The sequence below is a fragment of the Accipiter gentilis genome, chromosome 22, assembly GCF_929443795.1.
Source record: "Accipiter gentilis chromosome 22, bAccGen1.1, whole genome shotgun sequence".
NCBI lineage: Eukaryota > Metazoa > Chordata > Aves > Accipitriformes > Accipitridae > Astur > Astur gentilis.
In genome coordinates, this window is record NC_064901.1 from 23447798 (window position 1) to 23474692 (window position 26895).

The 26895-nt window shown below is 39.6% G+C and overlaps 1 protein-coding gene across 1 annotated transcript in view; it reads right to left on the reverse strand.

Moving 5' to 3' along the window:
* Nucleotides 1-711: 711 nt before the first annotated feature.
* Nucleotides 712-26895, reverse strand: part of HSD17B12 (hydroxysteroid 17-beta dehydrogenase 12) — a 90738-nt gene continuing 64554 nt past the window's right edge. The window contains exons 7-11 of the mRNA XM_049825802.1: nt 20163-20197; nt 14603-14684; nt 9615-9680; nt 2611-2760; nt 712-2399 (exon numbers count right to left, since the gene is read on the reverse strand). Of these exons, the coding sequence (XP_049681759.1) occupies nt 2295-2399; nt 2611-2760; nt 9615-9680; nt 14603-14684; nt 20163-20197 (438 nt within the window). The 3' untranslated portion in view covers nt 712-2294. The remainder of the gene's footprint in view (nt 2400-2610; nt 2761-9614; nt 9681-14602; nt 14685-20162; nt 20198-26895) is intronic.

A 26895-nucleotide genomic window follows, 5' to 3' on the forward strand; every position in this document is an offset into this window, starting at 1 on the left:
GTCTGTGCCCCTCCCTCCGGTGCGTGGGGCAGCGGACACAGGCCGCTCGACTCCCACCCTCTTCTTTCCCCTAAAACGAGTGAAAACTCGCGCCAGGTTTTGCATCAGTGACAAAAACGCCCTTCGGAGCGGAGCTGCAGGGAGACGGTACCCACACGGACACCCCTCCTGTTCTCCAGCCCCTGCCCAGGCTATTTCAAAGCACGTGGGAATACACATTTTTCCCCTTTGCTGAGGGGAGCGGACATTCAAAAATCAAACTTGAGGCGATTACAAAGCGACTCCCTGCTGCAGTTTGGAAAATGGAAGACCTCAGAGGAGAGCGGGAACCCGAACGGCAGCCTGCTAGCACCGCACACAGGGCAGCGGGGCAAAATGACCCCAGGCTCCAACCCCGCTGCTTCAGTGCCAGGTGTATATGCGTGCTCTTCCCCTCGGACATATCTTTCCATCTTTAAGAGTTAGAAAATTGTTATTTGGAAATAACTATGTCTTATTAATAGCTTCGTTAATAGTTCTGATTAACAGTTCGTTCTGTCTTCCAGTGGTTTTAAAGTATCAGCACTGTAAAATAGGTAACAGCCAGGAAAACGTGGTTTTGGCATGTAGCGGTACAGTAATTTTCACTGCATTATTATATACGATAAAGGACAGTCAGGCATTTGAATGTACACACAAATGTTTTCAGGAAAAAACCCAACACGTTAAAGATTCAGATTAAATTCCATTTTATTCGTTTTACAAAGTCAAAAACATACAGATTGTTTAGTCCAATGCTTCCACATCAGATCCAGAGCAATCCAATTTATGTGCTCTTACAGAACTAATACCACTGACTTCACCATCCCTGTTCCAAAAAATTAAGAAAACTATGGGATAGGATCTTCGTCTCAGATTTGATCAGCACCATTGCATCGGTATTCAGGTTTTTTCAATGTACAGAAATGTTAGCCCCAAATCACGTCTCAGTACAACATATTTTACTTCAAAATCAGAGCTTGAAATTATTCGTTCAAGGACAGAAAACAACCTATACTCTTCAACCATAGGAAGTCACCACAGAAAACATGGGTAGCTGCTTGCAATTTGATTTGCCTTGTAAGTTTCAGTACACTTTATGGCTATAAAAAGGAATGTTCGAGACCAGAATCTTTGTTTAAAGAGTAGGTAAATACAGACAACAGCAGTGCAGACTTCTCATGTACTCTGATCCCTGTCTCCTAGAGCTGGGTAACTTCAGCCTCACTGGAGCACTCCATTTTGGAATAGAACCATGAAACAAATCAGTTAAACACAATTAAATTAAAATTGTTCTACATTTAAAGACGTTTACTGGTTCTCGTTTTTAAAGCTGTCTCAAATATTCAGGATTCACATTTCAAAGGGCCTCGCCAAAAAGACAGACTGATGCATACTTCAAAAAGAATTTAACCATCATTGCTCACAAGGAAAGTAAGTCATTTCAAGCTCTGCATTTAAAGTGCCCATAATCTTTTACATAGCAACCAGCACATAACACATAACTTGTGACATTTATCTACATTGTGTTATCACCACCTATTACAAAGAGCAGGCACCGAACTTTTAAAAATGTTATTACAAATCGTAAAGATTACATATTACTGAAAAGTTAGAATCCATGTTCAAGAACCAAGAATTTAAATACTTTCTGCAATGTTATTTTATGTATATATTTATAGATGAGCAAATACATGTATTTTGGGGTTTGGCCCATTTCCCTCAAGTTCATAACCAAAAATCATACTGGACCGTGTAAGCAGGGGAGCGCTCATGAGCTGGCTGACAATGCAGAATCCTTGCAAGTACCTAAAACCTGAGCTGGAAATAAGTCATACTCTTATCAATAGTGCTAGATTACCTTTTTAAATAAATATGCTCCCTTCCCACTCCTGCCCACCTGTCCAGGAATGAGAGAACTACTATTTTCTTGCCCTTCACCCACATGCACAATACACAGATGTGATAGACACTATATATCCTCAACAGCGCAATATCTGATCAAGTCCACGTTAAGTGTTTCTTAAAGCACAGTGCAATTTTAGTCTGAAGCACTTCCCCCCTCATAATATCTATAAACAAATAAAGCCTATTTTTAAATCAATATTAGAAGTCAACAGTCTTGTTTCACCTGCATCCTCAAAACAAGACTGTTTTGCTTGTTAGGAAGTACCCCTACGATTGAAGATACTTAAAACATTAGGTCTACTTGGTGCTGCAGCGTGGGTATGGAACCTGCAGGATTCCCAGGCTTCCAAGATCAAGTTGCCTCCAACTTACTTCTCCTTCATTTTTTTCAAATAACGAGCCCGTATTTGTTTGTTTGTTTTCATGACTAAATTAATGGCAGCAGGCGCAGGTAGAACAGAGAAGATCCATCCCTAGAAAAAGAAAGGGAGCGGTCGTGTCTCAGCTTTTTATAGCCTGTACCAAGTGAAATCTAAGTTACCAGCACGTGCAAAAAATCACCAAGTTATGATTAGAAGTTAAAGAACAAAAACATCTAATATTCAAAATTATTCTTTACTCTTCTTCCATAATAAACACATACAGAGGACATTCCAGATCCTTAGGTTTTCCAAGGAGACTTACCATGAGTGCATGAGGTAGGCACCCGTTGGTCTGGGACTGCAGGCCTACTGTGCCTAAGGCAGCTCTGACATATGTTTCAGGACTGGGCTTATCGAAGGTCGGCTTGCGGATTTTGGACATTTTTGTTGCCACATAATACGGTAGAACACTCTGGACGTAGGAAAGATCACATTAAGTAGAAAATGCTTTCAGATTAACTTACAGATCCATCAAGGAGCTAAAATCATTGCAAATTAGATAACCTGTATACTGAATTCTAGCTTAAGGTAGCCTTCTTTTCGATTCTAAGATCACAATGTACAATATCAAAAACATTTTTTGATCGGATACCTTGTGGGCCATATTTAGAACATGAAGGATAGTTCAGTGGCCTGTTGACAGCCCACACCCCCAGCTGGGGCCCTAGAACCACCACTCTTGCAAGCGTGTGGCTGAAAAGCCTTTCCTACAGTTTGCCTTGTAAGTACAAAACTTCATTTCATTTGTTTAATAGAAAACGCTGTGGTGTTGCTTCTCTGTAGTAAACCCCCAATGTTTGCTTGGGAAGGAGGTGCAGAACCCAAGACAGGGTTTTTATACCTGATTAACAGCTCTTCCGTTTGGCACCTGTACAGAAACACAAAGGCAGGAGGAAGAAGGAGAAAGGGGAACACCAGGAGACTTGGAACATTGAGCTTGTAACTCCACAGGAGGGCTCAGAGGAAGGAGATTATCTGTACCAGGGTGGAAGACCTCGAGGACAGAAGGAAGGATCAAGAAACAGAGCACAGTTAATGGGCTTTTATAGCAATGTTTGGAAGAAACAGGAAAAGTGACGGTGGGTCTCAGAACTACCTGGCCCTGGCACAATGGGAAAGCAAGAGGAAGCAGCACGGGTTCATCGTTGACAGAGGGACACTGGTACCACAAAGGCATGTCAGTGGTGGGGCAAGACAGGCCTGGAGGATCCAAAACCACATTCCACCTATCCCCACCTCATGCTACAGGAGAAGGAAAGGGAAATGCATGTATACTCGTACACTAGGAAGCGACCCTCGTTCCTCACAGAATCATAGTCATGGTTTTGGCATTGCTTTTAACTTGTCCTCAGTCTAGGCCTCTAAAAAAAAGTAATCAAAAGAGCTCTGGTCTGTAGCCACTTAATCAGATATTAAACATACCAGATCTTACAATCTTAGAAAGTTTGGAAGCCTACCAGGACTTTGAAAAGGACCTCCTAAGACACTGTCTGTGGCTGTACTAGTGATTCAATACTTACAGTCACTACTGCCCACCACAGTTGTGAGTGCTATGATTCATGTATCTTTACAACAGATATCTGAGAAGCATGTGTCCACTTCTGCTACTCTAATGGATCTCAAAATGAGAATACCATCTCAAAACTCAGTATATTTGGGAAAGTTACAGTTCAGAAACCTGCCTCCCCATGCTTGACCTCAGAAACATTTTACTATCACACTCTAAGCAGCACAGCACAGGGGGCAAAGGAACGCTTGAACTTTCATTGCCTGTTTATCCATCCCATAGCTGTGCACATTTCAACAGGAATTTAACCACCACAAACAGGAAGCATTGATGTCTCTGCTCATTCCTTCACCTTAGAACATTAAAATGGTGCACTTCTCTCTATAAATAGGACTTTCAATAATATATTGCATGAGTCCACTTTCAAATGGAAGAGGAAAAACAAGGAGACTTGAGTTTCAGAAGTGTAAGCCATTACCATTGCCTTTAAAGTCGCCAAAAGCGACAAATGCTTGGTAAGAAAACTACTCATTCTGTTACCATAATAGCACAGGTACCTAGTTTCAGCTCCAGAACGTGAACCTCATCCATTTTTCAGATTACATTTCTAACCTGAATCTCTAGTTTGGTGTTTCAAAAAAAGAAAATAATTCTGAGCTGCTTATTCACCACCAAATTACATCTGCAACATCCCCACACAGAGCGGCAGAATAGTTATAGTTAAGATTTATTTTCTGTCTTCCTCTGCTTAAAACAGACTTCGTAAGTGAACTGCACTACCCAGTTAAGCCACTGGATAGCATGAAGGGGCAAACAATTGTGCATGAGGATACTTGAAAAAGGAAGCATATAGTAGCATTACTAGTTAACTATTGATCCACAGACTTCAAGGCACATAGAAGCATAGGATTACACTCAAACATTTTTTTTCCTCCCAAATGCTCTCCAGAAAACAGAGACAGGTACTTCATCTCAGAGACACTAGATTTACCATCTTCCTATCAACTGTGCCATATTTTAACAGCTATGAAGAGACCTGTTAAATCCATTATGTTAGTTTTCCCTCCCTTCTTCCTCCCCACAAGGAGCTCAGACGTTCATGAACTATATCCAAAAGTGGCATGACAGATTAAAAAAATAAATAAATAAATTTCACTGCCTAAAGTCTTTTATCATTTTGCATTCAGGCAGATATAACCCACACTACCTGGACAAGTAACTGTATAGAAAATTACTTGTCTTTATCCAGGGAAAGCCTAGCCTGCTCTCCAGTTTCAAAACATGCCTTAAAAGTAGTTTATGTCAATACAATGTCTCTTGCTCACTTAAAACATTGGCTACTGCTTACAGCTCTGATGGTTATTAAAATTGGCCAACACTCAGAACTGGGGTCTTCAATGTTGTATGGATGCAAGAAGTCAGACCTCAAGTCCTGAACAGAAGCCTCTACTAATTATGCTACAGTCACATGAAAATAAGCCCATAAAAGTCTGATCGTGGGTTTATACAATTCTATCACCTATTTTACCTTACTTTTTAAAAAAACCTGAACTCTCAGGTGTTTCCAAAGAGGTTTCTTTCCATTTCTTTGTGGGAAAAGGAGGGTGGGGGACATAAAGGGGAAATGAAAGAATTGCAGCAACCAAAGCTGACCTGTAGAGAAAGCTAAAAAGCTTTGAAGGAAGGCAATGCCATTAGTCTGGTGACAGCACACTTCTGGGAATACCTGGAGAGAGAGCTGGGCCTCTTCAGTGTGGTGAAAAGGAGGCTGGTGGTGACCCAATACCTGCCTAAAGTTACTTCAAGTTCAGTTATGAAAATGAAAGCCAAACTCTTCTTGGTAATGCCAGACAGAATAACAAGAGGCAAACCTGTCAATTTTGGCTGTGGACTGTCAGACTGGACACTAGGGAGAAAGCCTTTTGCTAGGAGAGCAGTACAACACTCAAACAGGCTGTCCAGAGAGGCCACAGCATCCCCACCCTTGAAGGTTTTCAAGATTTGGCTGGATAAAGCCATGTCTAGCCCATGACCCAGGGTTAGCAGCAATCCCACTGCTAACTGCTGGTCAAGCCCACTGCTAGGGGAGCAGGAGGTTAGACTAGACAACTGTCTAGAGAGCCCTTCAAACAAACACTTCCAAGATTTTGTGAATGATATTTTATATAGTGGACATGGTAGAAAACAGGTAGTGAAAGTTTTTACTGTTACACTTTTGCTATGCATAGTAATGAAGTATAGAGGGAAAATGCCAATTACTAACTGAAGTTTAAAAAAAGGGAGTAAAAGAAAGGGGTAAAAAAACCCAAGCAACATTTTTTAGACATATTCAAAGAACAGAAGTTTCAGAAGAGTCTGCAGAAATCTTTCAGGGAGAGATTTTTCCAAAAGAGCACTGAGAGAAGTCCTTGTCGCCGCCTTCCTCATTCCTTTTCTTTTTGCCTATCTCTTTCTCTCCATATAAACACACACAGAAATTTAACCTATGCTACTACTGTGCTGCCTCTGTAAAATTAAGTAGGCCTGTCAGCCAGAAAGAATATATTTTTAATCTGAAGATGGCTACATTGCAATAAAACCACTATATACTATCAAAACTAAGCTTCCACAGAGAAGGCAATCCACTTAAGCAAAACTGATATACTTCAGGCTGAACTTCAGAAACTTGTAAAACCTCACCTGCGCTTTGTTTCTGCTTTTCACACAGTGGTACTCTGCAGGTATTGGCATAGTAAAAGTTAACTGTTTTAAATGGTGATCTCAGCTGGAACTGCAAGTCTGGAATTAAAAGCTCTATACTGTTGAAGGTCAGAGAGATGAATTGCAAAGAACTTAAGGGGGATGCAGTCTTCCTAAGGGCCTGAAGGAGATAACATCAGCTAGTCTTCACAGGAAGGTACTTGTAATATTCATTAGTGGTTTATACTGACTTAGGCTGGTACAAGACGACAAGGACATGGACTGCAATAAAATTAGCATAACAAATTGAACCTGTGACAGCTATTGGTCATCAGGCCCACATAACTCAGAATGGCAATTCACTGTCTACATTTAGGGGCAAAAAAGCAGTGCTGTCAGGAATTCAGTACCCTTAGCCAACATGGGAGTTAGAAAAAGACAGCTTACCACAACCTATGAAGTTTTGTACAGGAAAACATAACTTGATATAGAAAGCCAGGTGTAATTTTTCATTTGTTTACAATGTTAGAAATGTAAGACACTAAAAACTTCTTTTCTAGCTCTTCCATACCCAAAAGCTAGAAAATCTTTCCCATACTATGTACATTCATACCGTGCTTAATGCCTTTAGCCAAGCATGAGTTACTGGGTTATTTACCTTTCCAGTTTCAATAGCTACTCCATAGTCATAAATGAACAGTAGCTGCTCCTTTTTTGTTCTCCTCTCAAACTGACAGAGTACTATTTAGACAAAATTTGGGAAGAGACAAATGCACATAGGAACAACACATCTCAGAGATGTAACACTTCTTTCTCCTGCAAGCTTCTGTCCCTAAATACTCTCATACTGAGGTAACTATCAGTAGCTTTACCTGAGAAAACACAGGAAGAGCTTAAATATTGTACCGCACAGCCCCCTGCAAGAGAAAAAAAAAAAACAAACCACAAACCCAACCCCCCCCAGAAAACCCACACCCAGCTATATTGCCAGTGAAGCTGTGTCTTGAAGGAGCCTGTGCCTCACAGTTTGTACGTAGGCTTGAGCAAGAAAGAAATCCTACCAGAAGACTTTATATTATTGATGTAAAAAAGAGAAATACTCTACCAGTTCCTTCAGTCTCATTTGGAGACTGTGACCACAGATTAAAAAGAGGGCCACATCGCATGTAGATGAAACGGATCGGAAAAACAGCTGTTTGATAATGAAGCTAACTCTGCAAGAAATACAGTTGGAACCACACCAGGGAGACAGAAGTAATATAGAAGGGTAAAAGTGAAGGGAAAGCTGTAAGGAATTTGCAGTATGGTAAAAATTGACCAACTGCAGGACAGTTTGGGGCTGAAGCCAGGGAAAGACTTGCAAAGCCTTGTGAGAAGAGACAGTAACAAGACATTAAACACCAAAAGTTGCTTTAGCTTAATCCACTTCAAGAACTGAGACCACACACAAACCACACTGTATGCTGAAACTGTACCTGTTCAGAGTGCTACCTTTGTATGCATCCTTCATCGCTGCGCATTGGTTTAGCTGAAGGTGCATCCCAGGGTGCTAGGGCACAGCGTCAAGCACTCTGAGGAGAAGTTATGCTTTGGGACTTCTACAGCAAGTTATAATCTGTTACTAGCATAAAACTAACATCATCTAGTCTGTCCTCGAGAAGGTCTGTAACAACAGTAGTTTGAATGCTTTCAGGTACCACCTTTGCTAGCTTCCTCTCCACTGCCCACAGACCCGAAAATAAACAGCATCCCTTAGGATGTTTAGTATAAGGTTTAAATCTAGGTTTAAATGAGGTTCCCACTAAAGGGCCAGTGACTGCATGGGAATACCTCACCCAACAATTATCTTTTTTCTTAACACAATCCTCTCTCAGGAACTGGGACAGGACATTATACTAAACATCTGGGACTAAACATCTGGATACTAAGCTGCAGGGCATTTCCTGGATACTAAGCTGCAGGGCATTTCCTGGTGGTAAGTTCTTGTTTTGCTAAGTAAACTTAAAGGGAAAAAAAATCTAGCATGTCAAAAAGGTGACATAGCCTTAAGTTAGTAACAACTTCTCTATGGTTTTAGCCAGTAACAAAAGCTGTGCTCTCATGCTTAATGATTACACAAATAAGGCAGATAACTTTATGCCTTACTCCTCATAGGCCCTTTGGAATTCAGATAGTTTTGAGAACCACCGTACAGAATAGGGGAATGACTGACAAGGACATAGGCTAGTCCTGTTTGTAAGAGGATCCCTAACTGAATTTAAAAAAGATACACCACTGTCTTCACAGTACAGGTAAGATCTTACACCACCTTTATCAAACTAACTATTGCTCTGGAGAGGAACAGGTATAATAAGTAAAGAAAATCTCAAGTGTTTGTGACCAAAGCTGGAAATTCCAGCTACTTTTTGGAAGCAAACACCAAGAGTGTGTGAGGTGATATTAAAGCAAAATCCCATAAAAGCTGTGAGAGACTGGCTTGGTTTGCTTTTTTGCCCTGTCAAAAATAATTAAAACCATGGAAGGTAAAAAACTGGGGGGGGGGGGGGGGGGGGGGTGAAGCAAGACTCATTAGTAATGTGGAAACCCAGTACTAAAGACAATTAAATCAGTCCATTACATACAAAGGGTCTTCAAGGCTTTTGTTTGTTCTTGCTACTATGCTTACACTAGCAATTGATTCACTAACATGCAAGGACTGCTACATTCTAGTCTTTTCAGCAGTTACCCATTGAATCTTTATACAAATGCACTCCAAAAGTGCATTCCAGTAGATGAAGTTGTATAAAGACGTATTCTACAGTTACACACAGTTTTCTGGAATATTTTATATTTAAAGGTTCAATTACCACCATCAGCTTAAAAAAAAAAAAACCAAACAAAACACAAACCCAAGTTTTTTGTTGCTTCAAGACACATTGTTTCAGAGTAACTTAAGAAAGCTGCTAATGGGATAAAAGGAAATCCTTATCCTTAATCTGTGTCATATATTCATGAATAACAGAACATGCTGATTCCCTTTTGTTACCAAGACACCAATGTTGCTGTGGTAACCACACTTACATGAAACAAACGCTACTCACCTGCACAATGATGCCCTTGCTTTTGTATTCTGCATGAAGGCCTCGGGAGAAGTAATCCACGAAAGCCTAGAGAGAAAAGAAGGGAAACATGCAGCATGCTACACATTAAAATGGAAACTATAGTTTGCAGGTTTTTGTAAAGCATATCTGAATTACTATTTAGAGTTTACTGTTTTCAAAGTAAAAAACCTCAGCTTTTCAAAGGACCATTGCATATTAGAACAATGGCATCTGAATAGAAACCCTGTGCTTACACAGTATTTTTACAGAAGTGAGGCTCAATCTAAACAAATAAAACCCTTTTTCATTTAGAAGGAAAAGGAACTAGATTTATTACTTAAAACCCAGTTAAAAAAGGAAAATAAGACTTTGTATGTTCACATTGTTCACTACTTATATCATCTCCTTAGACTTGTTTTTTTGTTTTGTTTTGTTCTTTTTAAGAGTGATTTAAGTAGGTTTCTCTTGTGTATGGTTTTTAAAACACAGTGTTTAAAATACTTTGTCTTCTGCCTTTACACTTTTAAGAAAAGTCACCCTATGGTGACACCTCTTCCTAGTCCTGAAGTCCAACTCCACAGATTCTCTTCCAAAGTTCTGGAAGTTTTAGAAGTTACAAGCCTAGAAGTTTAAAGAAGTGAAAAAGGTGGATACTAGTACCTGCCTTCAAGATGCTCTCACATCTGATACAGCCACCTCCATAACCATGCCGAGAAAGTATTGTCCTAATAACCCAAGGCTACTTAGCAGTTCAAACCACTGTAGATTCTCCCTTCCCGAGTTCTTCTAAACCACCTTTCCACTTTTCCCTCCTGCAGTCCAGCGAGACAACATATCAGGTTCTGCTAGGGTTTCTTGTTTTAGTGAAACAATACAGCCAAATAGGATGAATGGAGTACCTTCAACTGAAGGAACTAAACTATCTTATCCATGTTGAAACTAAAATAAATACTAAATAAATTAATTCAAGTATTTAAGAAGCAGTTGCTTCAGACCAGTTTCAAAACAAACAGCAAAACTCTAGTATTGCACCTGCTTTACAGTCTTCCTTTGGTCACCATGTCACCAGTAGATTAATACAAGTCCTAACTGAAACCAGCACTTAAAGTTTACAGTGCCCAGTGTTTTTCCTATCAAGGTCATCCCGCTGAAGTCAGCCTACACAAGAAGCAACAGAAACACTTCCACGCTACTGGACTATTTCTATAGACACTCTTTTGAGCATACACAAGATCTGAAAGAAAACTAGATTTTGCTGCGTAGCAGGTAGATCCTTTTACTCTTCATCTTCAAGTTGCATGTACAAGCTAGAAAAAGGCTCATTAAACCAAAAAAGCTTATCTTCTGTCCAACTGTTCTTTCCTTCTCCCTTTCCTCCGAGTATAAGTTCTTAATGAAATTCAGCACTCAACATGAACGAGACTCTGAAAGTCTGGTCTAGCAGCAATGATTCAAGTGAGCTAGCCATCCTATTGCAACAATAAGGCACTTGCATAGACATGCAAATAGTTCGGTGCAGTCCCTGAACACAGTTGCCAGATGTATGGGTGATAACTGCACAGAGTATATCAATAATCTATTAAAGATACATTAAAAAAAAACCCATATTGTGTTAAAGTGCTTTGACCATTCAAATTTCTAACTATTTCTACATGACAAGTCCTGAAATCAGTTACTGCTCCAAATATGGAGAAACAGTATAAAGACTGTCATTTCTACTGGTTGCAAAGAGGTTGTAATAAAGAAAATGCTAATTTTACATGAGAAGAAAAAGCAACTTCCAGTATCCAAGTAAGCTTTGAAGTTTTTCTTCTTGAAGAATTTATTTCAAGACAAGTTGGGGTTTTCCACCTCCAAATGCTTAAGCACCCCAACAACCTTTAACTTAAAACAGTCTTAAGAATGTTCTCTAACATCCTCTGAATAAGCAGATAAGCATTGCATGCAAGAAAATTTCTTCTCCTTGAATATCCAGTAACAAACCCAAATACTAAAAGGTGGGGCAGGGGGACAGACTTATATTTCACTTCTCATTAGTATTAGCACAGGTAGATAGGTAAACCTGTCAAAAAATAGGACTATGATTCCTTTAAAAGTGTCTCGTTTCATTGTAAAGTAGGGAATTCTCCACGGGAAGGTTAAAGAGTTAGACTGCGCCTGTTCCTGCTAATTAGCCAAAGCCATTGACTTAGACCTGAAGGGTACTATGCTTTAAACCCCCTCTATACAGATGAGGAAAAAACCCCTAGAAATTGCAGATACAGTCTTTCTATAGCTACTTAGGGGAGTCACTTTCATGCTTACTAATCTTGCTGTGGTAGAAGATGAGCAGTGCTGAGAATAGGCAGACTACTTAACCTGTAATTGAGTTTCTTGGGAGGAGGGGAAGAAATATTTGAGATTCTCATTGAAAAAAGACTAACCAACAGAGTATAAGGCATAATATCACTTAAATCTGAAGCTCAATTCATTCCATAAAGCTGAAGGCAATGCCACAACGAAAGTGACCTTTCGTATTAAAACAAAGAACTGTGCTCTCAGGAAACAGCTATTTCAAGAGCAAATTTTATCAGCTAAAACTAATTCAGTCTTTCATGATTTCTAAACTTAAATATCCCTGCCTTTAGTATGAATAAAATAGTGTACATCAATTCCTTTCTGGAAATACAAAGACGTCACTGAGAGTCTAGAGGAAACGTAGGTCTGTTCTCACATGAATGACACTACTGAAGGTTTCTTCATCCTGTCAAGGTTCTGCTTAGACTCCGAAATCCTTGAAGTATTTAGAGGTAATTACCAGGTGCACCTTAAAAAGCTGTAGTGCCATACTGCTTTAATACCAGTGTAAATGTCTCTTGCATTTAGTTTTATCACGTATACTTCAGTTCCATACTGTGTACCCATATTCTGTCTTTATGGCATTAACTAGCGATCTTTCAGGGGAACATTTTAAAAGCCCCTGTAAGTACCTTTGGAAAAAAAAATAAGACAAGCTCCAGAAAGTCAAAACTGTCCCAGGGACACAGAGAAACCAGAGCAGATAAATTTAACATGAAATATAGATCTAGAGTAGTAACTTATGAACTGGCAAAATAAACCAGCCTATTATGGAGGAAGACTGGAAATTTCAGTAAAAAGAATGTTTGGCTAAGTGGGGAGCTTCTCGATGAACAAAAAATGAGCATGTGAGAGACAGAAACAAGGAGAAGTAAACAAAAGAGAAACATAAAACATTATTGGGTACTTAGGAATAAAATCCAAGCTAGGAAAAGACTAGCAAAGGACATTAAGGGTAGTAGTAAAGGATCCTACAGGTACACTAGTTTCAGGAGGACTTTCAGAGAAATGGGCATCTGTTGATGTATGAGGGAGACAACCTAGAGACAAAGGATAGAAAAATGTTAAGTTATTCAAACTTCTCTTGCCTTTGCACAGCCAAAGTCTGCTCATATGCCTCTCTCAATGCACCGGTTTTGTCTAATGAAAAGGACAGGCAGAGGCAGCAACAATTTAGGGACTACTCAGAGAAGCTGGATGTATTCAAATCCATGGAGCCACCCTGGATTCACTCAAGAGTGCTGAAAGAACTAGTCCATATGTACACAAGTCTGCTGCCTACAATATCTGAAAAGCTATAGAAACTAGGGGAGGTCTTTGACAACAGGAAGAGGGCTAACATATCCCTCCTTGAAAAGGCAAGAATGATCCCATCAGCTTTAACTCAGTTTGTGGAAAGATCATGGAGCCCTCCTCTTGGAATTAATTTCCAAGCACATAAAGAAGATATATCAGAAACAGAAAATCTTGTTTGACCAACTAAATTACTTTCTACAATGGAATGGACTAGCTTTGTAGAGGAGGGAAACAAATATATTTTTTTTTAATATATATAAACTCTATGCATGAGATGTATTTTCACTTCAGTAAAGCTTTTAACACCATGTTCTGCAGCATTATCATTTAGAAGTCAAGCAGATATGTGCTGAAAGGACAAACTGCTGGCCAGACTGAAAATTGGCTGGACCACCAGGCTCGAAGGGCCATGATTAATAGCTTGACATCTGGCTGATAACAAGCAGAGAGCCCTACAGATCAATACTGAAGCCCATATTCTTCAGTATCTCCTATCAGCAACCTAGATGATGACACAGAGCACACCCTCAGCAAATTTGCAGACGACAACATTAGATGGAACGGCTGACACGACAGAGCTTCAGTCCAGAGAGACCCTGATAAACTTGATTATTGTTAAACATTGTGAGACTTCTTGACTGGCACAGAGTGAAGTGCAAAGTTCTGCATAGAGAGTGGGATAACGCCATGCCTTAGTTTTGGTCAAGTAGCAGCCCTGCTGAAAAGATCCTGGAATATATGGTGGCTGCCAGGGAGAAGATAAGCCAATAATCCACTCACTGCAAGAACAGCAAATGACATACTAGGCTACGTTAGCAGGATGTATGGTCAACAGATCAAGGGAAGTTGACTATTTGGTAATGGCAAGGCCCTAGAGCTCTATACTTTCTTTTACCTGAAGTGCTAAACTTAAGGCAACTAATAAAAAAGGAGGACAAATGTTTGCTTCCAGCAAGCACCAGAAGAGTCTTAAATAAATATATATACATCTATATTGAAGATACACATCTTCAGTAAGATCAGAGAAAAAAGCTTCAAAGCCAAAATAAGAACGTGTGTTAAACTTAGTCAATGTCCTTTCTCAACCTCACACTAAGCTTGCTTGGTACACTAGCATCATTTTCCATGTAAAAGTAGAATGCATGATGAAATATAGAAAATAGTTGTTTCTGTGCCAGTAAACCCTTGTACTCATTTTTCTCTTGACCCTCCAGCTTCCACTATAGGAAAAATTTAAGTTAGAAACTCCGTACTTTTAGTTCATGAAAGCACCACTAGATGGACACCAAAACATTTATTCCTGTAGTGTTGGCTTATGTTTGACACTTGATTTCAGTGTGGAAAAGAACACTTACCTTGGTTGCAGAGTAAAGAGTCAGCAGTGGAGTTGGATACATCCCAGAAGCTGAGGAGATATTCAGGACTACCCCTTTTGATCTGAAAGGCAGCAAAGATACATTATCATGAAATAAAGGAAACACCTTTCACATTTCAGAAAATTACTGCAAGCCAAAAGAAAACCTTTCGAATGCAACTGAGATTAAAGTCTGTTTAAAAATCCCAACCAAATCCTAAACTGAAACTTACTAACATGACTCTAAGCACGATATAAGTATTCAAGCAGCTGGTATAAATCAGGAACAGCTCCAACGTCAATACAGCAAGAGAATCAAGCTCCATACATATACACACACACACACTGGGCTAAACTATGCGAAACCGATTGAGTGAAGCCAGCATAAGTCCAAAAGGCAACTTCTAAATCTTGGGCTAAGGTGTCAGAAATGGCAACACAGGTTTGTTGTATAGTTTACACTTTGATAATCCCTTCCATCTTCTAAACGTTACTTTATGATGGATCTTCAAGATAGGAAGTATCTGACTCTACTGCTCAAATACAGAAGTGTTTTAATATAGTATGGAAGATATTCAGTGGATGACTACAGAAGATAAGAATTGTTTTAGAGCTGTATTACAGTAACAGTGAAGGTATTCCACAATAATATTTCAGTAAGGGTACCAGTCTGAAATTAGCTACCACCTGCTCTGCCAAGCACTTCTAAAGCATGTGCAGGTAGGACAGAAAGTAAGACTCCTGGATTTCCCAACCCACTGACTGATTTTGAGCATGTCTATTCCTGAGACTAGTTTTACATACAAACCCAGTCATATTATTTAGTGCTAGGTAGAAAGAAGAATTAGTTTTAAAAGCTTCAGGCAAATTAGGGCAAGTATGCTGTTAGAAGGTGCTACCAGACAGTCCAACACAGTGAAAAAAGCATCTCTGCTTCTTCTTACTCTGTAGTAACTTCAAGCCAGTTTACCCAAACAGATTAAATATGCCATGTTTAGTGCAGAATGAGAACATTCATGCAGGTAGGCATCATGCAGCTCCACTTCTGCGGATTCACATATGAGTTTCTCATCATGTTTATTCATCCAGGTATACCGTATCCTGCTGCTGCCACAATGACGTAAGTAATCATCTTAAAAACAAACAGTTGAGTTCAAGTGACCATTAAAAACTAAAACAATGTAGCTCTTTGAAAATCATGGCAATAGATTCAAACCAACATGGCTGCTGCCATGATACAAGTGTGAATTAAATCTGTGATTTATTCGCCTCTAGAAATGAGATCGCTAACATGACAGAAAAGAATCATTTCAGTCATTCAGGATTTCAAACACCTTTGCCAAAGTCTGTTGTATTTTTCAGGAGTTATCTGCAAGGCCTGATTAGTGAAGTAAAGTCGAATTGTGGATCAAAATATGTAGTATGGAGAAAATAAGACCACAAATTAGTAATGAATTTTCACAACACCAAAAGGTTAACAGTGGATGCCAGAAGTTTTTCATATCAAGACAGGTGGTGCTTGTGATATTTATTCATGAGCTCAAATGGGGATTAGCAGTGAAATGAGTATTCGTGCAGTTTTTAAGAGATTACCAGATTGGAGAATACTAAGGAACTTTTTAAAGAGCTCAGACTGCTATGTGAACAGACTACAGAATGGCAGATGAAAAATCAGTATTAACAAAACCAACAATGCATACTAAAGAAAATAATGTGACTTAATCACAAACCTTGCAGGACTCTAAATCAACTATACCTCCCTGAAAAACCTGAACAAAGTCCACAAGGAGTTCTCTTTTGTGCAGCAGTCACCAAAACCAACCAAAGAACAGGATGGTGGGAATGGCAGCGACAGATCCACCACCACGGAAATCTTGTATTACAGTCTATGGAACACTTTAATCCCTCCAAATGTAGGGCAAATATTAAGAACCTGATGATTTAAGAGAGGGAAAAAAGAAAAAAACTGATACATTAATGAGGTGAAAAGATTGGTTGAATTTAGCTATTTAAGAGACTATTAAGAGCAGGCATGATAAGAGTATACAGACTAATGAATGACAAAGATCAAGATCTTGATTTATCCTCTTAGAATACAAAAGAAAGATGACATTTATTTAAATGAAAGACTGAAACTTAGATCCGATAAAAGGAAGTGCTCTTCCCATATTCAGACTACGGGAGTACTTGCCACAAAACTTAATTGAGGACAAAAGCTTAACAGGATTCAAAAAAGGGTAAGCATTTATATGGATAAACATGAGCCTCATGCTTATGAAACAAGCTGAAGCTTTAAAAGACAGGCTGGCATTCAGGCTGTAAAGCGTAGGTCTTGCAGCATCTAGCTAGACTGCAACTTCCCAGCAGGAGTAGTGACCATCATCTAGGTGCAGTAAATTAACGGTCTGACCCAGTGAAGAAAACCCTCTTGGAAACACAACAAATTAATAGCAGCCCCTTGCAGAAGCTCCACGCATTGGTCTCTTTGAAGCAGTCAATGCCACTGTGGGTTCTGTGGTTTGTGTTTTTTCTTTATAAAGAAAACAGTCCTGGCCTTAAAAACTCATAACTTAAAACCTCCAGACAAAAGGAAACTGAGGAACATGCGTGTAGGGGAAACACTTCCGATGACTCCAGTTACAATTTTGTTTCTTAGACAAATTGCAGAAGAAATGTTTTTAGTGAGGGATCTGAAGAACTACATGAGCATCCGTGCAGCAAAAAGAAATTTTGGCTCCATCCAACTCAACTGTGCAGTTAATGGGGACGGGGAGAAAAAAAAAAAAAAAAAAAAAAAGTTGGTTAAGATGAAGAGAGCCAGGCCCACACCCTCACACCTCCCCATCATTCTACCTTAAGTGGTCCAGCACCGGGGAGGCTATATTTAGCCATCTCCCTGTTGCTGTGGCAACCAGCGCCTGCTCCAGCTGCACGCCAAGTGGAAAGAGCAAGCTTCCTCTGTAATGTAATTATGCACTTGCTACTTCCCTGGCAATAAATACCATAGTTTGATATTTGTCTAGAAACAGTCAACTGATTTTTGTTGTTGTTGGGTTTTTTTGTTTCCAAAGACATTCAAGCCTTGATTTTCAGTTCCACGAGTCTCCCACCTTAGACAGGAGCCTGAAAATTTACAGAGGAACTGCTCATTTAAGTGTAATAGGAAGCTGCGGATTATAAATTGTCATTTAAAGTGTTCAGAGTACAGGAGAGGAGCCACAGCAGAGAAACTAAACGCCATTACCAGAAGTGGCATTCATTTAATGCTATGTTTATTATCAATAAAAAGTAACAGACACACCAAGATGCAGTTGTGTTTTCTCCTCACGGACCTGGATGCAAAGCATGTAGAGTCTGCTCTATTTCTGTATTTGTCTTGTAACATATTGCCATAAAAACAACATTCAAATACATAAAAGCATGCACTACAGCTAGTTGCAAGATGCTCTAGCGTGCTCCGCCACATCTATATACTCAACATGCTATCCTCCTTGAACAAGTGAGGAATAACGATGGGATTCCTAGTCTAGTTTTATTCTTAGAGCCTGGAGCCCTTTTTCCTAACCCGTGGTCCCATGTGAGAAATTTATGGTTGGCCCAAAGAGCAGCTGAGTATAGCTACCATTCATTCATGCCCTTGGATTCACTGAACAGCCATGTCCTCCTGTGGTTACAGACTCTTTAGTGGTGTTAATGGCCTGTAAGCTATGGCTATGCAGGAGTTGGCAGCTGCAGACGTTGCTGCTGTGCACTGCAAACCCAACTGACTTCACAAAACCAAACAGAAAATGGAAGCTTTGTCAAATATTTTTCCCTGGGACAGAAACCAAGGCCTTCATTCAAATGGAGCAGTCATTTAAAGTGGCTCCTCACACACAGTAAAAAGTTCAAGATGTGTACTATTTATTATTTTTTTTTTTTAAACCACTGTTAACCTTTTATTTCCAAGCCTCTTACTGATCCTTGAGATTCCTGAGGTAATCATGTAGTTAGGAAAAGTGAGAAGAAACATGACATGCTGTGCTCAAGGGTAGTCAGAACCAGAAGTCAGCAGGATCCTGGTTTGCTGCCTTTCATTCAAATCATCTTACCCATGTTAATATGTAACAGAAAAATATACACAGGATATTTTATAAGTAGAGTATACATCATTCTGTCCTGAGAAGCTGAAGAGATCAACTCTGCCAAATAGACAACTATGACATTTCTTCAAAGAAGAAACTGAGGCAAGAAATTTTTAGAGCTTCAAAGTTCCAAAAATTATAACAAAACAACATTAAGTCCTTCAAAAGCAGAGTGGCTTTGGTCATGTTGGCATCTTCAAAGGGCAATAGTTTCACTAAAGGCAGGTCCCGTTACCTGTCAATAATAGTACATGGGCAAGGAGTAACTTTTGACTTAGAAGCCCTTAGTAGCTACCACCACTGTACTATAATCCTCATCCTCTACTCCAGCTGTATTGGGAAATATTACACCTCTGCCCCAGAGCTCTGTCTTGGGTCTTCCTTTCTAATTCACATTCCTTTATATGAAATAAATTCATTCTTACCTCCTGACTGTTTAACTAAAAATCTAAGCTCACCATTACTCCGATGTGCTAGACACCGACTCCCATACTGGCCGCTAGCTCTGACAGTTTGTGCCCATGAAGAAACTTTGTTTTAGAAGTGAAACATTTGCTCTGCATCTGTGCAACACTGGAATAACTGAATCCCGATCTGCAATGAAGACTCGCAGATAGTGGGATGATACAAGAAAGAGCAATTTTTTTTTCTTTATCTTCATCAGATTTGGAGGTTTGCCCCACATATATGCTCCGCCTACAGCATTCGTTTGGAGGCAATACTGTGGTAACTGTCACGCATGGTTCTACACAGCTTTCCTCAGTATTGACAGCATAGCTCAGACCTGACCTAGGGCAACCCCCAGCAAGCCAGGGTTAGCACCGCAACAGAGATGGCGAACGGCCTGGGACAGTCGACATCAGCCAGAAAACAGCCTGGAGGGACTATGTGGAAACCGTGCACCTTTTAAATTCACCTAGGAGCTAGCTAGGAAGTCAGTACACGTCTTCTGCGGTGACAGTGGTGTGCATTAACTCTTATTTTAAAGACCTGGTCTCCAATTCTACTTTTCCAAATGATCACAGCTTTTCCTCAATATACCTCCTACTGTATAATGAAAACATATTCTTTGCATCCATTTTACTTACAATGACTTAGAGAAATAGCCTTAAGAAGGTTATTCCCAGGAACTGTAACCACCCCCTCAGAATAGCAGGTTGTTGAGTTAGTGCTGATGAGTCAGACAGGCTTTTTAATTCTGTTCTAAAAGGAATCACCACAACAGTGGAGAAGGGAGAGGAAAAATAAAAAGGGAATCGAGTGGAAAAGGCTTCCACCGTCTGATGATTCATGCACCATCAGCGTGACTCACCCAGCATTACTCTGCCATTAAAACATGGAGACTAGGCTGATTAGTCACAGTAATGAATTTTTCAAGAAAGGATTCTCCCCTATAAATAATGATGACTTTGTCTGGATAGTGTTAGCGTGACTCACCTTTCCAGCATGCCGGGCAGCACCAATCGTGTCATCTGCAAAAAGAAAACATTCGTGATGGCTGAGAATGCAGACACCAGACAGCCAGAGACCGAGGGAAGCCTCCCTTCCTCCCAGAAGCAGCTGCCACCCCCTCCACCCCAACCAAGGCTTGGGGAAGGAGAGACCATACTTTGCGTAGGCAGTTTATTTTTATTCTACCTGGATAACTTGGCTCTGTCAAGCAGTGTGTGCACTGAATCTGGTGAACCCATCCAGCTAGTAGCAAAAGTACAATAAGAGTAAATAAAAAGATGTCTTTACTGCTCTGCAGCATCCGTGGCCTCGAAAGAACATTAAAACACCAGAGTACTATGGTACATGGATGATCTTTCTCTCCCCACAAAAAAGCATCTGTCTTCCTCAAGACTGACTAAATTTACCACCTATGCCAAGACTCAAGACAATATCCAATGCATTTTAGCTAGGCTTACTGAACTGCCGATTTTAAGTTAAAAATAACTTGTGGAGCAGCAAGAGCACAGTGAAGGTAAGTTTCCTACATTATGTTACCTACAGAAAACATTTAAGACCCCAAAACATTTTTTGCTGATTACACAGATGTTTTCACACTGAAGAACCTACAGCCCCATGAGGAAAGTAGCCTGGCAAACCTCCTCACTGCTCTAGAAGCTCCTGCCTTCGTTATGACTCTGAGCAATCTGGCTGAAAGATTCTCCAGAGCAGTAATCCTAAAACAAGCTTCCCAGTTACAGACAAAGCAGCTCTGACAAGGGAAACAAATCAAGCATTGATCCAAACTTGGGCAAATTTTTAATTAGTGTGAAATAGTTTTTCTACTACTAATTACTACCATCCTGAAATACAATTTAAATCCAAAATTTCTGCCTTTAAGAAATAATGTCATCAAAGTTCAGCTTGTGCCAAATACTACCCTACCCCCAACCAACCATGTTAATGTCACTGATGCCAAAGACAGATCAGACACAAAATATAAATTGTTACCACTTTTCACATCTTTAAAAGGTGTTCCAACAAAGTTCTTGAGAACACAGTGAGGAGGGGGTAATAAAATACTAATAGCACCAAAACCTAAGGGTCCTTCCACTGATATCAAATTACCTTGATAGCTTAAAACATGAAACATTTGAGTAGTATAGGAGGAAAAACACACACACACAAAAAAAAGAAATCAACATATACAGGAGCACAAAACACCTGTAAGCACTTTTATTACAAAGACACAAATCTTATTGTAGCAAGCTATTCATATTACTATCACCACTGCATTAGCCCTTACATATGACTGAATCTGGGTTTGGGTTTTTTTGTTTGTTTTTATTTTTAAATTATAAAACATACCCTTTCAGCAATAAAGGAGAAAAATCACAAAACAAAACAAAATTTCAGTTCACTCCAGTTGACATGCAAAGAAGATGCTAGAGAAGGGCTGTGTTTTTGTATTTTATTGGCATTTCTCACTTAGAATAGACTCTGCCATCAGCCACGCTGCATGACAGCTTCGATAAGGGGCTGTACAGGCAGGAGTTGAATGGACCTTACTTTCATGAAGTCTGCTGTTGACATATTTAACTCTCAGCACTGCCCCAGAAGTCAAACTAAGTATTTAGAGTTGGTAAACATCGCCAAGCCAAACAGATCTGATGCAACTTCAGAAAAACCTCTTAACATTAAGTATACATGAGCTTCTTCATACACTAATGCTTAAAAAAAAAAAAAATAATGTGGAAACAATTATTTATTTTGATGTTAAAGGATGAAGAATGATTTAGGCTGATTTTAAGACTAGTTCAAGATGGACAGATCTTTTATCTGGTGCAAGCTTTACAATCTCTCCTCCAGATCCCTTGGCCAAAAGCGGCATACTGTTTCTTGCCTCTCAGAGCAGTGTAATGCTATGTATCATCTCCATAGATTGACATATGGACATGGACTGAAATTGCCTTTCCTTAGGCAACCCATAAATGGTCTGAAAAAAACAGTACCGGACCTCCCATTGTAATGCAGAGAGGACCCCACATTTGAAACTGTCATAAATCCACACAAATGCATTCATGGTCTAAATCCAAATTGCAACCCACCAAGCAGCAAGAACAGCATATCACAAACCTGCTGGTTACTATTGATATCCCAACAAGACCACAGAAAAAACATGCCGCAATAATTGTTTGACTTGTATAAATTAGAAAACTATGAAGCCATTGACAGTTGAGATATAATAATAGGTACACAGTTCAGGTAGAAATCAAGAAGTCTCTCACCACCGGCTGTGTTGAATAGTCTGTTTCTAAAGTTCAGCTGTGGTTCTAATAGCACAAGGTTTTTTCTCTCCACATAAAAACACTGATGGCAAAACCGAATTTCATACTCAACATCACTTCCATTTGTTTCCATTAAAATTAATATTTTGAGGGAATTTCAAAAATCTGTGAAATAGGGCAAAACTGTTTTTCCTATCTGGATTTTTACATCTTGTGATGTGTGAAAAGAAATATATGAGTAGTCAGTATCCTTATGTACAGAAAAAATACCAGGTTTTGAAAGAAAAAATAACAGAAGGCAGCTCTCTGAGTCAGTCTCACCTCACCCAGCCAAGTCCACACTCAGACTGTTCCAGCAGTGCAAGAATACTATTGGAAAAATGCTGGCAGGGCATTCTGCAGCCATATTCAGGTCTAGCAAATTTATACATTGTACACACACGTAAAATATTCCCAGCATTAATTCAAATAAAGTAATCTAACAGAAACGTGGTTTTGCCACTAATAAGTGTCCATATGTGCTTGCATGATCTTTACCCATAATAGTTGAACTGGTTAACACTCCTGTCTTCAGTAGCTATAATCACAGACCGCCACCATGAAATAGGCAGTTCAATAACAAACATCTAGAATTGAATAAACATCTTCCAGGCAAAGAATCCAAATTTTAGCTAGGTCTTATTTAGAGAGAGCCAGTTCTGTAATGGGGTGTATTCTATAAGTGCCAAAGCATTGCAAGCCTGAGTCTATAGGAATTAGCATGTAGGATGCCAGAGAACTCTATGGTAGTTTGTTTCTCTGAAGGCAATCTAATAAAGGAAGAAGAAAGTGGCAGGAAACATGAGAGATTGGGAACTACCCTAAGAAGGGTGCCTTCAATTGGTGGTTACTGAACTCACTTAGGCTTCCTTCACATAACCATTTTTCTGAGCAAATACTACTTTCCACAGAAATACCAGTGCTGCAGTTGAAAACATGAATGTTCCCAGGACTCTGAAGGCTCAGATAATTTCAGACAAGTAGCCAAACACTAGGCTGTGTCAAAACTGCCAGCTTATCCAAAGCAAACTGTTTTTTCTTTCTGAGAGTTTGCGCTAGAGCAGAATGAGAACGTGTGTGTGCATCCAAGAAATTTTCTCAGGACAGTCTCCTCGACATCGGAAGTTGTTAATTTTTCCTATTTTATATAGTCTGGCAAAAAGTTATGTTTAGCACACAACCATGAACCAGTAGCTGTTGAGGTTTTTCTGCTTCTTTGTTTGTCAGTGATTTCACATATACACATAACGATACCATAGAGTTTGGGGTATAGTTCCTTTGGTTTGGAGGGCTGCATTATTTTTAAGTCACCTTCTTTCACACCTAACCCTCCAGCTCCTAAGTTCCAGGAGGCTCACGGCAAATGGCTAACTTAAGGCAGAGATTCATTACAGACCATTTCATTAATCTTTTACAGGCAGCTATCATTTCTTGATGTCCATTTATCTGCAACTTCATTTATTACATGCCTGGCAAGCACTGGTTGTATTGTCCACTCTTCCTCACCAGACCTGTCTTCTACCTTCTAATTTTGGAAAAAGGAACACCACTTTTAGTCTAAAGAAGCTGAGATTCCTACTTGCAGAAACAAAAATGCACTGCCATATGGCTAGATTTATGTTCTAAAACAGGTGCTATACTTAAAAGCTCCTGTTAGAGGACTAACAAATAATAGTTAGAGGTTATAACCATGTGTTTCCAGTGTTTTTTCCTCAGAAGAAAAATCTCCCATTCTTAGTCATCACCGAGTTGTAGTCTTCTCTCACTCTGATCCAAGCAATAGCTCAGGAGCAGAGCTCAGGGAAAGAATAATAATTTGTAAAGTTTTGAATACCTTTCAAGTGATATTCGCTCAGACTTCTAAAATACAGTAAGAAAAGCTGAGGTAAATATTCAAAGTCATCCTTCACATCTTATAGGCCACACAACTGTCATACAAAGCCAGAAGTCTAATACCACTGTTGTACATGTAGAGACAAATCATTCTGTGGTATGATGTTATGACTGCAAGTCACTCTTTCCACTTCCAAAAGGTATAGTGATCTGTAATTAAGCCTATGCAAGTACAACAAAGGATGAAGCTAGAGACCTTGGATAAATTTTCTACTTTGTCATGCAGCTAAGAAGCTTCCTTCAGATCTCATTCATGCATCTAGGGTAAAATTATAACAACTCAAAGCAACAGAATTTTTAAAGATCAGCAACTCCCCGTGGTGCACCCACTGATGTACAAAAACATCATTGCTACTGTAAGATAATTTGTAGTGCCTGAGCAGAGAATTCACACAAGTTCACAAATGCACTAGCTGTTTAACAAATAGTTAACTAACACCATGCCTATGCAACACTCACCCGCAGACCTTACACTGAAAGAACTAAGGAACTGTACTCATGCACTGGTAGTTAAATTGATCATGAAACCTATTCTCAGCATCCACCGTTAAGTTTTTTTAACATCTCTTTTGAAACAGTAACTTCTTAATGCAGCTCATACCCCAACCTGAACAAGAATTATTTATATTTGTGAAAAGTGGCAAGTAAACCCGATGTCAATTCAACAGAAAATCACAGTAACCCCTGTGGCAAGGTAAGTAACCAGAAAGGGGCACTGGACATACAAAGGGAACTACGAACATAACGTAGTGCAAACCCTGTTCATTGTCAGGGACTTTCCTTTGAGCAACAGTTTTAGGAGAAAAAGTTTTCCCTACTTAGAGCCACAAATGTTCAGGGTCCAATTTACAAAGGAAAGCTCTCAAAATAACTATCCCTACCCCAAGGCTGAACTTCCCTCTTTTCAAGATGTGGAATACCTATTTGTCTCAACCCCAAATCTACAAAAAGCCACAGAACTCCAGGATTTCCTAAATTTCCCCAAGTTACTTGTACTTTGAAGAAAAATCCCCAGTGCTTCCCTGACTATTGCTGAAAAGTATTTATCACAGTTACATTTCCCTTGTTCCAGCTTCCTGCATATCACGCTCTCAGGTTCAAAGTCAGCAAGGTGGGAAACCGCAGCATTTAATTTCTCCCTCTGGACCATCTGAATTATATTCATGACCACCTTCACAGAACACTCGCTCCTCTTCCAAGCATTGGCAACTGTCCCTCTCTGTTATAAACTTATAAACCTCTTGACTAGACTGGAATACACACACACACACAGAGTGATCTCTTGTCACAAGTGAGTGTTGCCGCTTCCCTCAGAATTATATTCCACTTACTGTGATCCTCTCCTATACACAGCAAATACAAAAATTGACATGGGGTTCTAGCAGGGCACAAGCAACTATCATCTGATTTCTGGTAAGGTACTTTTACAGATGTGGTATTAGGCTACACTAGCCCATCTGAACACTCATGGGAGACAGAGGCAGGTAATTTCATACTGTCTTTCAGGATTATTGCTCCCCAGGCTTTTCTTCTTTCTGCGCACAGGTCTGCAAAAGAATATTTCCCCTCCTTCTCAAATACACTAGCTTCTTCTCCCCCTTTCAATTTTATATCGATTGTGGGTTTTTGTTGTCAGGTTGGGGTTTTTTTTTTTCCCTAAACTCACAGTTTCAGACTTTGTAGGTAGAGTTGTTCCCTTGTCCTGTCTAGGATTCAAAACCTGGTATAATTTACCTCTCACTCTGCTTCCATTAAGAGGGCAGCTGACACTAGATCTCTCAATTCAACAAAAAGTATTTATGCATTTTGAAGTCTTAAGCAAATTATAAGCTTCTCAAATACGGTGATGATAAAAATCCTCGATCTTGTAGGCCTATTATCCCTTTGTACTTGACACTCAGGATAAAACATTAGTACAGTGATCAAGGCGAAGATTAGCACAGACACCAAGGCATGTACATATATGTAATTTACTCTCCCCCATCCTCTGTTAATGCCAATTTCCAACCGAAGCCTGGCCTGCAAGCCTAAAATTTACATTCTCCCACAACATAATAGCTTGCAAACCAATTCAGCTCCTTGCTTAATCAACCGCTAAGCCAGCACTCCCTCAACTATTTAGTCCTACTCATTTTTCAAGAGAACACAAGTTTATGCCTCACTCCCAATGCAATTAGCATATTGCGATGCTGCAAACAGAAATAACATACTTGCTGTTCCTTACATACAAAGTACCTCTTGTGGCTTTCAAAGGAGAAAGAAGGGCTCCCTGAAGTATGTGAAACTGGTCTCTATGCTCATTACCTATCCATTTTTTCCACTGGACAGCAAGTCTAGCATCCTTGGCTTTCAGGACATTAATCCAAGAGCCAAATCAAGTTTAACTGTTTTTCCAGGTGAAATCAAAGGTTGTAGCATACAATGGTGAATTGACACAAGAAAATGCAGTTGATACAGAGGAACTATAGATGAAAACTGCACAGAGCAACCATAATTTTGCCTCTTCAACACTTGATGGT